This window comes from Gouania willdenowi, chromosome 17, assembly GCF_900634775.1.
Source record: "Gouania willdenowi chromosome 17, fGouWil2.1, whole genome shotgun sequence".
NCBI classification, from domain to species: domain Eukaryota; kingdom Metazoa; phylum Chordata; class Actinopteri; order Blenniiformes; family Gobiesocidae; genus Gouania; species Gouania willdenowi.
The window spans coordinates 4,968,695-4,982,276 of record NC_041060.1 but is presented as its reverse complement, the minus strand read 5'-3'; the positions used below and the strand labels follow the sequence as shown (position 1 = coordinate 4,982,276).

Below are 13,582 nucleotides of genomic sequence, written 5' to 3'. Positions count from 1 at the left end.
GATATATGATATAGGTCATTGATTTCAACTAATAGCCCACGCACTTCGGTCTAAAAAAATTCCGACGTTTTTACCAATTGCTCTGTAATAATTCAATATTCACACTGTAAATGTTTAGTTTGATCTGATGAATATTTTTTTTAGATATGGACATTTTAGTGAGGGGTGTGTCCTTATTTTTCTTCCAGTTCTTCCAGTTTCCAGTATCTCAGGAACAACATCGCATAGGAAAAGTAAATGTGGTACAGTAATACAGCTCCACCTAAGAATATAGAAAAATATCTGCTATACATCCTATCTGATGGACATACCAGCTCCTCTAAATAGTAAAAAAGAGTGTGTGTTTGGGTCTAGAACATGTTTGGACCTTCACTAAATAACTTACCATACGCCTCAGCTCCCTGTAAATTGATCAGCTTTGAGCTGTGAACATAGACTGTTCACATCACTAATGATTAGTCACATATATGCATTGATTTTTGGGTGACCCACTCTGGAAATATCAGAATCAGAATCAACTTTAATGGCCATGTATGTTATACACACGAGGAATTTGACTTGGTGAACTGTGCTCTCTCTAACAAATTAAATAATAACAATCAAAATATAAACAGTAGTTAAAGACTAATATATGCAAAACTAAATAGGATCAAATAACAAGATAAAAACAATAATAATAGGATAATAGTGCAGTAATGCAGTGATGAGTAGTGCAAGAAGGATGATGAATTAAACATGAGTTGTGAAGTAAACATCAGAGATGCTTTGCTACAAGATGCTACTGCAGGAACTACCCCAACTATGCTGGTTTATTGAAGCATTCACATTATTGGAACCCTTCCACATCATCAGCAGGGATCTCAGGGTCTCAGTTAATTATATTTCAGTATTTATAATGAAGAGTGAAGGTCTACGTTTAAATTAAATACTATATTTATATGTACATTCGCAGTGACAGTTTTGTTCCAGGGTTGTTACATGTTTAGTTCCAGAGTTATTTCACAGCAACAGGTCTGACACTCTTTGTTTGGTGTTCATCACAGTGACAGCCTGGGGGAAGAAACTATTCCTATGATGAGTTGTTTTGGCGTACAGTGATCTGTAACGTCTGCCAGAGGGGAGGAGTTTGAACAGATTGTGTCCGGCTGTAAGGGGTCTGATGTTACCTCCCCATTTCGTGACCCTGGATAGGTATAAGTCTTGGATAGGGGGCAGTTTGACACTGATGATCTTTTCTGCAGACCTGATTACCGTTGCAGTCTGTGTCTGTCTAGTTTAGTTGTAGATCCAAACCAGACAGTGATGTGATGGAGGTGCATAGAACAGACTGAATGATGGAGGTGTAGAACATGATCAGGTTGAACTTCCTCAGATGATGCAGGAAGTACATAATCTTCTGTACCTTTTTTCTGATAGTGTCTATGTGGGAGGTCCACTTCAGGTCCTGTGACATTGTGGATCCCAGGCACCTGAAAGACTCCACAGTAGACACTGTGCTGTTCAAAATGTTTTGTTTTTTTTTGGGGGGGGGGGGGTAATTTCTCCTGAAGTCCACTGTCATCTCCACAATCTTGAGCCTGTTCAGCTCCAGATGGTTCTGACTGCATCAGAGAGTCAGCTGTTCCACCTCCTGTCTGCAGGCAGACTCGTCACCGTCCTGGATGAGACCAATGACGGTGGTGTCGTCTGCGAACTTCAGGAGTTTCACAGAGGGGTCCCCTGAGGAGCAGTCATTAGTGTAGAGGGAGAATAGCAGTGGGGAGAGAACACACCCCTGGGGGGCGCCAGTACTGAGTGACCGGGTGCTGGACGTGATGCTTCCCAGCATCACTTGCTACTTCCTGTCAGTCAGGAAGTTGGTGATCCACTGACAGGTGGAGGCCGGCACTGTGAGCTGGGTGAGTTTCTAGTGAAGGATGTCCGGGATGATGGTGTTGAATGCAGAGCTGAAATCCACAAACAGGATCCTAGCGTAGGTCCCTGGGGAGTCGAAGTGATACAGGATGTACTTCAGTCCCATGTGAACATGAAAATATCCTTTGCATGAGGCCAGTGTAGCTTGGCTCTGTGTCTCATAATCATTTACAGTTTATTCGGTTTTCACTAAATAAATACACTTTATATAAATGTGTGTACTTCTTTCTGCTCCTTTTCATTCGTGTAAATGCTGTTGTTGCATTTTTTTAAATAAATGAAATAATTAATAAAATGGAATGAAATGAAATGAAATAAAGACATTTCTATAAACTAAGGCACCAGGGCAGGACACGCCCACAATTCACTGGTGCGGTCCCACAGGAAATTGGGCCAAATTAACGGAACTCGCGCTTCAGGTGAACCTCGGTGTGTGTGTGTGTGTGTGTTTCATTTGCTGCAGCTTGTAGTTTCCATGGTTATCCAGTAAACAACTCCCAGGGGTGTGTTTGAGTCACTTCCGGTTTAAAGCCATAAAAACACATAAAACTCTTTAAGACTGGGGAACCAATCAGTCGCTGCCACGTCCCACCTTCAACCTACAGCAGAACTGATCAAAAATTCATATAAAAAAAATAATTATTGTATGAAAATAAAAAAGGTGAATAAACTGCTTTTGTGTGAATAATTGTTTCCTGTTCCTTTAATAACTCACATACTGTGATGCCTGTATTTTTTTTCACTAGTTATGTTTTCCCTGATCTTTACTCCTTTATGTTGTTTTACTAATTTGAAACTATTGTCTTTTTTCAAATAAAATATAAAAAGGTCCACTCATCAAATATCTCATTGAATTTATAATAAACAGGTAGTAAATCATATTCTAATTAAAATCAAATTTTTATTGTTTATAATATAAATACAGTCCTTCCTCTGTGTAGATTTATTTCTCATTAAACACCGCCCTCTAGTGACCACTGCTGAGAGATCACATCATTATAGTGTTTGTTTTCTTATGAAATAGTGAATAAATATTATTTACGTGACATTTGACCGTTTTCTATAGAATCTATAAAATACACACACCTGCCTAATTTTAGTGAAAGTTAGGCAGGCGGGTTCACGTGCGATGGACTGGTGCGCGCGCGCACACACACACACACACACACACACACACACACGCACACACACACACACACACACACACACGCACACACACACACACACACACACACACTTCGGTTGAGTAAGTTGGGCTAAACTAAAACAAGGATTATTTATTTAAAACCGTCTAAATATAAACAGGTTTTTTTCTACGTCACAGTAAATATAATGCAATATTTAAGCTAAATTATTTTGTCATCAGATTTATGAGTCAAAGAAAATATGAATTATTGATCCGATCAATCAGAGGAGAGTGATTAATGACAATGATTCACATTAACTAATCATTAATGATCAATAACAGTGACACACGTTGGCGTACACCGGAGCAGGTGACCTGAGGATTACGGTCTCCTGTGCGTGCGCGCGCGCTATCTTGTGCACGGAGGCCGTTGCGGTGCTGAACGTGCACGCGGCTCGGAGGATGCGCGGTCAGGAGAGGCAGCTAGCGCGCATGCGCGGAGCCTGGGTTGCGCAGACTGATGCTGTTGATGGCGGCGGAGTCCTGATGTGCGTGAGAATGGCGAGCACGGCGCGGTGGACTCCTCAGCTCTGATCATTCATCATTATCACCATCATCATCATCATCATCATCATCTTCATCATCATCCTCTTCATCCTCCATCTGCACCCCCAGCATCTTCATCATCATCCTCATCCTCCTCCTCAGGCGGAGGCTCTTCCTGTGTGCACGCGCACCATCCTCTCACTATGACCTTTGAATGCTCGCGCAGGCCCAAACCTTCATCATCATCATCATCATCATCATCAACATCATCATCATCCCTGTGCAGCTCCGTCCTGGTCCTGGTCCTGGTCCTGGTCCTGGGTCTCTGCGCCGCTACGCCTGGAGAGCACGAGCAGCGACTCCCGTTCAGTGTGGAGGTGAGGCACGAGCACGCGCACGCGCACATTCGTCATCAATGGCCGACGCGCCGAGGATCAAAATATAGACATGTTTACATCTGTGTGTGTGTGTGTTACAGATTAAACGTCTGCATAAATGTCACACACACACACACACACACGCACACACACACACACACACACACACACAGTTCCTAACAGTAAAAACTGGGTAGTGTCAGTAGCGCCCCCTACATGAGGCAGGAGTACTGCCTTCACATTCCTAGAATGCAGCTTGTAAACGTTCTTGTTCAGAGAACTACTACGTTTTCCACTCACAGGTGACACTATGGTGGGTGTCATGGCACTAACTGCAGCCCCACCACATTGTTCCCTCTTATTTCCTTGTGGCTAAATGATGAACTCTGTCAGGAGAACTTACCTGTTGGTTGGGGCGCCGTCAGGTGCTGATCCTCAGAGGTAGTGGAGCATCATCCAATCAATCACAGTTTCTAACCATATTTGTGTACATCCAACACCTAACTACTCAGCCATGGCTCATTTCTGCTGCTAACAACAGCTCTGTCCGTTAGGCTAATTCTGATGCTGAGTGGGTGCAGAGAGGCTCACAAGAAGCAGGAAGTTGGTGATAAAGGTGATATTTAATCCTCTCCTAACAACCTGGATGCTGTACTTTATCACTGAGGGAGAGGTTACACACAGCTGCTGAAAAACTACACTTCACACATGTAAACACACCTGTTACGCCTCTACCTCCCACAATGCAACATTTATTTAAAGCCACAGGCCGTGATGATCAGCCATCATATCCTGATTAAAATGGAGACTCTCCATAGTTTATGACCCATGGTATAAAATTATTATAAAAAGTCCTTTTAATGTGTTTTTTTAAATATAAAAAAAACATGCACATATTTTGTTTATTAGTAATACATTAAACATATTTTTTGTTATTTACAGTTACACTACTGGTACCCTTTTAAGAGTGTCGTTAAATAACTGTTTGAATTTCCTGTCAGTGACGAATTAAAGTATGACCTGATGACATGTTTATTACTGTGGAAACATCTTAGACCAGATCCTGCAAATACTTTATCCAAACAACACAGACAGAGTTTATCTGATCGATTAATCAATCAGGTTAGGGTCATTAACTGTGTGTGTGTTCCAGGAATGGCTCCTAAAGTACGGCTACCTCCCTCACACTCACACACAACAGTCGGTCAACTCAGCCATATCAGCCATGCAGAGAGTCTACGGCCTGAACGTCACCGGGACACTGGATGACCCCACCAAGGAGTGAGTGCTAATGCTAATGCTAACTTAGCCTCAATCAAGGAGCGAGTGCTAATGCTAATGCTAACTTAGCCTCAATCAAGGAGTGAATGCTAATACTAACTTAGACTCAAAGAGTGAGTGCTGATACTAACTTAGCCTCAAGCAAGGCGTGAGTGCTAATGCTAATGTAGCCTTCTCAGAAGAGTGAGTGCTAATGCTAACTTAGCCTGAACTAAGGAGCCACATGCAGCTGCTTATTGAAGCCCCTCTTTCTTTTCTCTTTTTGAAGATGTTATTGAAGCTCCTCCTTCTTTTCTGTTATTTAAGCTCCTCCTTCTTTTCTGTGGTCAAATGTTCTCTCCGTCCTCCACAGTTGGATGCAGAAACCTCGCTGTGGCGTTCCCGACAGATTCAAACACTCTGCGCGTTCACGCAGACGCAGATACGCACTCACAGGACAGAAGTGGCAACGCACGCACATCACCTACAGGTGAGCTGGTCGCCATGGAGACTATCACCTTCATCCTGTGGCATCACATGATGCTGTTGTCATGGAGATGCAGCTTTATATTTGTCTTTACTCTGTGAAAAGTTGTGGATTATTTCACTAACCTTTGATCTCTGCATGCGTCAGCATTAAAAACGTGACCCCAAAGGTCGGCGCTCGTGAAACGCATGATGCCATCCGTCGGGCGTTCGATGTGTGGCAAGGCGTGACGCCGCTGCGCTTCGAGGCCGTCCCTTACAGCGCTCTGGAGACAGGCCGCAGGGACGTAGACATCACCATCATCTTCGCCTCTGGTTTCCATGGAGACAGCTCGCCCTTTGATGGTGAAGGAGGGTTCCTCGCTCATGCCTACTTCCCTGGGCCGGGCATCGGAGGAGACACGCACTTCGACTCAGACGAACCCTGGACTCTGGGAAACCCCAACCATGATGGTCAGGATTAGTTAAAATCGGATTAGTTAGGTTAAGATTAGTTAAATTAGGATGAGTTAAATTAGGATTAGTTAGGTTAGGATTAATTAGGTTAGGACAGGGGTCTGCAACCTGCGGCTCTGGAGCCTCATGTGGCTTTTTGACTCTTTTGCAATGGCTCCCTATATTTTTAGAAAAAATATTAAAATAATGAAATATTTTTTACAGAGGATATTGATGATTAATGACTAAAAATAAATCACATTGTGCAATAACTCTGCCACCTTCCTATTTCATGTCCTGAAACATCTACGGACCATCAACTTTCCTTGCACTTCTGGCTAACCTCAAGTTATAAATCCCTGGTAGTACACAGTAACTTAAATAATAAAAAGACTACTCTGGAAGAAAATTGAGATTTTTTTTGTGTGGATAAAGACATGCCGGCTTAATATGCATGCTTGATATGTTGCAAGAAATGAGCAATTAGCATGTGTTGTCCGACCTGATCACGTTTTGTCAAATTCAAGTTATTTTTTGTAGCCCTTCAAATCCATTGACTCATGAAATTAATTGATATTATTTCTGCTCTGGAAGGACTTTAATCCAGGTGAAATTGGGCAAAATGGCTCCTTTAAGAGTAAAGATTGCCGACCCCTGGTTAGGTTTAGTTAAATCAGGATTAGTTAAATTACAGCTGTCAAGAGTTTATAAAATTGTTAATCATGCTCTGTAATTAATTAATCTATTTTTTAATCACACCTATAAATTGTTGAGAAACGCTCTGAACTTGAGGTATTTTCATTTAAATTGCATTATTGTGGCAGATCAAGAGATTGATATATAACAAAGTAGCTTTATGAAGTAATTTATTGTTTGAGCAGATACAGGCGTAGCATTTACATTCTGCTCTATTTGAGACTCGTCTCAAGGGCTACGTGTCATATTGCCATGTACTTAAGTCAATCTTCAAATAATAGAAAATACAAACGATACAAGAAGACAGTCATCAACAACCCCCGCCAAATAAAAACGGAACAAGGGCAATAACTGGAAAAAATAATTGCACGATTCTCATTTTTGAACTCCATCAAGGTTTGGAGTGCTAAAAAAAAAGATTAACAGATTTAGCACATTATATTTTCCTGTAAATAATTAATCGCAATTAACAAGTTAAAGTGAGAGCCCTAAGTTAAATTAGGATTAGTTAAATTAGGATTAGTTAGGTTAGGATAGAAAGATTAAGAAGCTACAGTAATCAGTGAGTCTTTCCTGTGTGAGTCTTTGTTGTGAGAGCTTCTTGTGGGTTCTGGTTCAGGTTCTGAGGATGTTCTCCTGTTAACAGGTCACTCTGTGTCTTCAACTTTAATAGTTCTTCTCTCTGTGTGAAGGTAACGACCTGTTTCTGGTTGCGGTTCATGAACTGGGTCACGCTCTGGGTCTGGAACATTCCAACGATCCCACCGCCATCATGGCTCCGTTCTACCAGTACATGGACACGGAGAACTTCAAGCTACCTCACGACGACCTGCAGGGCATCCAGAAAATCTACGGTAAGCCCTGAGCTAGCGTTTGCACACCATTGAGCTATCATTAGCATGCCCCTGAGGTAGCGTTAGCAAGCCACTGAGTTAACGTTATCCTGCTGCTGAGCAAGCATTAGTTTCAGATTGTTCTGTTAGTGTCGTTCCTGCTCCGATGCACGTGTGACCCAGACCAGAGACAAAGCTGGTCCAGGACCTCCTGGTTCTCCACCCCATAGTCGACCCTCTACGGCAGTGGTTCTCAAACTTCTTTGGCTCTAGTACCCCCTTTCTCTAACCTTAGGAATCCAAGTACCCCCTTATGTCCGACCACAACATTTTGTGTCATTTTGTTGTTCTTTGTCTGTTCTTTTAATTATTCAGTATATTTTTCTCTTATTTTGTGTGTTTTTGTTGTTGTTTTTGTGTGTTGTTGGTATTATTTAAATTATTCTCTCTTAGTGTGTGTGTTTTTGGTGTCTGTAAAGTATGGTTTGGTTTTGGATGAGAACACTAGAAAAAGATTCCGGCCAGTGAATCCTTTATCAGCTTTAATTTCAGCAGCAGGACGTAACATGCACAAGTTGTGTAAGTGTGGTTTGCTGTTCATAGAACACACACAAAAGTAAGGGAAAAAGAGGGTCTCTGAGTCTGCTCCCCTCATTGCTGAGCACATACAACTGAGCAGCACTCTCCATTTCCTGCACAGGCTCAGATTCACGTGATGAGGTGTTCAAGCTCACTTAGGAAAACTCAGCGCTGAACGAATAGGCTTTCAGACAGTGTCATTTTGCTGTTCTTTTTATCATACAGTATATTTTTTTTTGTGTTTTTGTGAGTTGCTGGTAATATTCTGTGATGATCATTATTAACTAAAAAATAAACATTATGAAACATCATAATGCTTTCATTTTTTATTTTCCTCTCTCTCTCAAGTATCCCGTGTGTCATTGCGTACCCCTAGGGGTACACGTACCCCCATTTGAGAAACAGTGCTCTATGCTACAGATTGATGAACTGTGATCTGTCCTCCTCAGGTCCTCCTGACAGAGCTCCTCAGCCCACCAGACCTCCACCGACAGCCCCTCCTCCTCGCTTCCAGCCTCCGTCCGATCCTCGCAAACATGACCGGCACGCCCGGCCCCACCGCCCCCCACAGGGACCCAAACCCTCACACCCCAACGCCAAACCCAGTATCTGTGACGGAGGCTTCAACACGCTCGCCATCCTCCGACAGGAGCTCTTTGTGTTCAAGGTATGAGTGGTAGCCATAGCGTTAGCTGCAGCGTTAGCCAGTGTTCCTGTGGTAGTGTTGTTGTGGTCTCGAGACCAAATTTTAAAGGTCTCGGTCTCGTCTCGGACTTGGAAGCATTTTGACTCGGTCTTGTCTCGGACTCGGGACTTTCCCTCATGGCCGTTCGAGACCAGCACTAATTCCTGCTATTTTTAAACTTTTTTATAATGTGATAATAACAAGGAAAGAACGGGATGAAACAATCCTTTATTCATTCTTTAATCCACCCCGTATAATGACCTCAATCTTCCTTAATGTGACTGAGTGACATGTGTGACACACTCACACACACAAGCAGGAGAGAGAGGCGGAGCTAAACATGTCCGCTAACTTGTTGGTTGTGAAATTTGGTTTCACGAACCACAAAGAAAACATTTGTAAAAGCACAGCAAAGAGGAAACACTCTGTGGTGTGTAGGTGACCAGCCATGTTATTTCTTGGCAGAAATACTTTTAAACACTTACTGTACATTCAGCTGACATAAAAGTCTTGTTTTCAAATATGGAGAATAATTGTGAATTTATCAGTAGCAGTAGTAGTTTTAATTTAGCTAATTTTTTGCAGGCACCTTTTTTGTCCGTCAAATGTATTTAAAAGAAACTAAAACTAAAGAGAGAATGTTATTTAACTGTTGAACCTTGTCATAATTTTAATTATTTATATATATTTTTTGAATAAAAAAAAATGTTGTCTTGGTCTTGGTGCATTCTAGTCTCGGGCAAGTCTTGGTCTCGGATAGTGTGGTCTTGAACACAACACTATCCTGTGGCGTTAGCTGTAGCTGTTAGCCGTAGCATTCCCGTAGCTTTAGCTGTAGCGTTCCCTTTGCGTGGGACCAAGATGGTAACCTGTCTGTGCTCTCTACAGGATCAGTGGTTCTGGAGGGTCCGGGACAACTCTGTGGTTCCTGGTTATCCGATGCAGATCAACTACTTCTGGAAAGGCCTGCCTCCCAAAATTGATGCTGTTTATGAAAACAGTGAAGGGAAGTTTGTCTTCTTCAAAGGTAAAAAAAACTTATATTCGTGACACACTTTGTTCTGGAGATGATGATCAAAGCGTTGCACCATGAGGTTAGTTAGATTAGGATTACTTAGGTTAGGATTAGTTAAATTAGGATTACTTAGGTTAGGGTTAGTTGGGTATATTTATTAATTATGTTTTATATGAAAGAACAGGAATCAGTTTGCACTGGGGGTGGAATCTGATGACTCCTCTGTGTGTGTGTGTGTGTTAGGTAATCGTTTCTGGGTGTTTAAGGACACCACCCTCCAGCCGTCCTACCCTCAGGACATCTCTCTGTTTGGTAGTGGGATGCCAACCCAGAGCATAGAGACGGCCGTGTGGTGGGAGGACGTGGCCAAGACTTACTTCTTCAAAGAGGACAGGTGTGTGTGTTTTTGTGGACATTTCACAGGTTCATTAAGGAAATGTGTGAACTGGATTTGGTTTTCAGTGAGCACCAGAGGGCGCCACCATCCCCTCAGTCCTTTTGTAGTCCTAATGTAGTCCCCTTGTCCTCCACAGGTACTGGAGGTACAACGAGGACATGAGGACCATGGACCCTGGGTACCCCAAACCCATCTCCATCTGGAAAGGCATCCCTGACTCCCCACAGGGAGCCTTTGTGGACAAAGCTAACGGTAGGTAGCTTTAGCATTAGCATCAACTTTAGCATTAGCCTTAGCGTCAACTTTAGCAACAACTTTACATCAGCTTTAACAACAACTTTATCATCAGCTTTATCAACGTCAGCATCAGTTTTAGCATCAACTTTATCATCAGTTTTACCAGCAGCTTAAGCATCATCTTTAGCATTAACTTTAGCATCAGCCTTAGCATCAGTTTTACCATCAGCCCAGTCCTGGAGGGCTGTAGTGATGCGTGTTCCTTTACCATAAACTTTACCTGTACCCCCCTCCCTCCACAGGCTTCACCTACTTCTACAAAGGGAAGGAATACTGGAAGTTTAACAACCAGCTGCTGCGCGTGGAGCCGGGTTACCCTCGCTCCGTGCTCAGGGACTTCATGGGCTGCGACGGCCTTCCCTCCGACCCCGACTGGGAGTGGAGCCCCCCGACGGTGGAGGAGCGTCACTACGAGGGCGGGGATGCCGACGTGGTGATGAAGCTGGAGGGGGGGGGTGGCACGGAGCAGGCGGTGGCCGTGGCTATTCCCTGCGTGCTGGCACTGTGCATGATGGTGCTGCTCTACACCGTGTTCCAGTTCAGGAGGAAGAGCACACAGAGACACATACTGTACTGTAAGCGCTCTATGCAGGAGTGGGTCTGACGATGCCCCCACTGTTAAGGGACGCCATGCTGGATTTACTAAGTGCTCAGACTGAAAAGACGTCAGAACAACCTTTGAACTGTCCGAGCGCCCCCACCCTCATCTCTGCACGCACCCCTCACCCCCACCCCGACGTCAGAAGACTGGTCCTACACAGCAGAATCACCAGTGTTAGCGTGTGTCAGTGTAATTTTAACACTAACAGTAACACTGAGGTAAACTCTACAGTGTGAGGGTTCAATTCTGCTCCAGAGAGAGTTACCCAGTGTAGTCTGAACTTTGAGGGGTTACATTTAACACTAATCGCAAGGTTATTTTAAACTTTTTAATGTAACACTTTTCTTCAGGTTATTTAACACTTTTAAAAGTGTTAGCAGAGTCTGAGGTCATCTACCCAACACTTAAACACCATCGTTCACTTCCTGCTAACACTTTAACACTAGATGGGTATGAAACTGAACTTTATACAGTTCATTATACTCTAAAGTCCTAACACTAGTGTCAGTGTGAGAAGGTTTAACACTGAACAACGGGTGTTTAAGTAACTTGTCCCGTTTAGATCTAACACTTTAACCTTGAGTTAATCTAATCCTGACTAACATTTTGTAGAGTTCATTGACACTTGTGTCAGTGTTAGACGGCATGGTTAGTTTAATACTAGATGGGTTTCTAACTAAACTTGATACAGTTCATTACACTCTAAAGTCCTAACAATAGTGTCACTGTGAGAAGGTTTAACAATCTAAAGAGTTAAAACACAGTTTATTCTGAATAAACTTTTTTAGATCTAACACTTTAAACCTGGTTTAATCTAATCCTGACTAACACTATGTAGAGTTAATTAACACTGGTGTCAGTGGGTTAGTTTAACAGTGTAGGGGTTAAAGATCAAACCCTGATTAACACTTCATACCGAACCTCAGTGAGTGAGCCTAAACCATTAGCCCCGCCCACTACAGGAAGGTCAAAACGACAATGCCTACTTCTTCTGTAAATGTAATTTCAGATGTTCACCTTCTTCAGCTTCAGCAGCAGGAAGTGGCAACCCATCCTAAGCTAACGCTAAGCTACCGTGTCCTCATGTCACTCCCATCAATGAGATACAGATCTACGCATTAGAAACGCCGTTTATTCACTGTCCTCATGCTGTAAACACACAGGGACACACTCTGGTGATTCTGCTGTGTCATTGTTGTCCACGTCTCTCTTCGTGTTGGACTCTGAGCGTTGGTGTGAAACCTCCGGCCCCTGTGGGAGGCCCAAACGTCCTTTTCTTCCAAAGAGGATTCGTTGGCACGGGAACACAGACTGTGTTTACAGTCAGTCTCAAACTCTGCCTTAAACCCAGTCCTCTCTGAACAGCACGTCCAGTGTGTGTGTGTGTGTGTGTGTGTGTGTGTGCGTGTGTGTGTGTGTGTGTCCTCTGAGCGTGCACGGTTCAAACATCTCATAATTTCTTAACATTTCCATCCCAGTGGACTGAGAAGGACTAATGCTCTGTACCTGTAATAAGCATTAATCAAACAGGATTAAAACGCTCTGTGGACTCTGAGTGTTCTACTGAGAACGTCAACATCACAACTCACACCTTCAGAAACATTGCAATCATTACTAAAAACACAAATGACTGAGTTAATACAGGATTATTGAGTGAAATAAAGTGATTTGGTTCATTAGACCAGTGGTTCTCAACCTGTTCACCCCAAAAAAGTTCCCAGAGAGTGGGGACCCCCACTGTAGCTGAAGGTGGTTGAACACAGACATGAACATTGAAAAACAGTCATGTGTAGACAGGGCCATCTATAAGGGGGAATAAAGGGGAGAGATTTTTGGGGCCCATCCATAAAGTCAGCAAAATGATGGTCCATCTGAATAATATCCACTGTTATCCAGGAACATTTACTATTATTTGGTTTATATATAGTCATCTTAAAGATGTAAATCCTTGTTTTAATCAGAAATAAAATGAGTTAAAAGCAACCAAAAATGGTGGGAAAAAAAGTGGTGAAATGGGATTTGAAAAACCACAGACATTGTTTAAAAGTTGCAAATTGGAGTGGACAAACAGACAAAAAAAAGTGGCAAAAAAGGTTCAAAATGTGAATATTAGAACAAATAGTTTAGAGAGTTCAGAGTTCAGCGAGCGCTGAAGTCCACTACACCTGGTTTCCCTCCCTAGATCCTGGACCAGGTCTCCTCACACAATAGGACAGTTTGGAATTTATTTCAGTAGTTTTCTGGTCCTGCTCATGTTTTCATTCAGTCTGTGGATGTTTTAGCTCGTAAAAAGCTGCTCACGTTTATGTTTTGTTTTACGGTCCAAATAGTATCC

The 13,582-nt window shown here is 42.8% G+C and overlaps 1 protein-coding gene across 1 annotated transcript; it reads left to right on the top strand.

Moving 5' to 3' along the window:
- The first annotated feature begins 3,531 nt into the window (after positions 1–3,531).
- Positions 3,532–12,781, top strand: LOC114479720 (matrix metalloproteinase-16-like). Its single transcript, XM_028473551.1, has 10 exons — positions 3,532–3,963; positions 5,117–5,244; positions 5,597–5,713; positions 5,858–6,162; positions 7,533–7,694; positions 8,702–8,919; positions 9,826–9,964; positions 10,196–10,346; positions 10,486–10,601; positions 10,889–12,781. The coding sequence occupies exons 1-10, from the start codon at positions 3,790–3,792 to the stop codon at positions 11,248–11,250; spliced, it is 1,872 nt and encodes a 623-aa protein (XP_028329352.1). The 5' UTR covers positions 3,532–3,789; the 3' UTR covers positions 11,251–12,781.
- The last annotated feature ends 801 nt before the right edge of the window (positions 12,782–13,582 follow it).

Bases quoted from the DNA above. Each gene is read 5' to 3' on its own strand.
- LOC114479720 (XM_028473551.1), top strand. From the start codon at position 3,790: ATGACCTTTGAATGCTCGCGCAGGCCCAAACCTTCATCATCATCATCA. The intron at 6,163-7,532 runs GTCAGGATTAGT...CTCTGTGTGAAG, and splicing joins GGGAAACCCCAACCATGATG to GTAACGACCTGTTTCTGGTT. The intron at 9,965-10,195 runs GTAAAAAAAACT...TGTGTGTGTTAG, and splicing joins GAAGTTTGTCTTCTTCAAAG to GTAATCGTTTCTGGGTGTTT.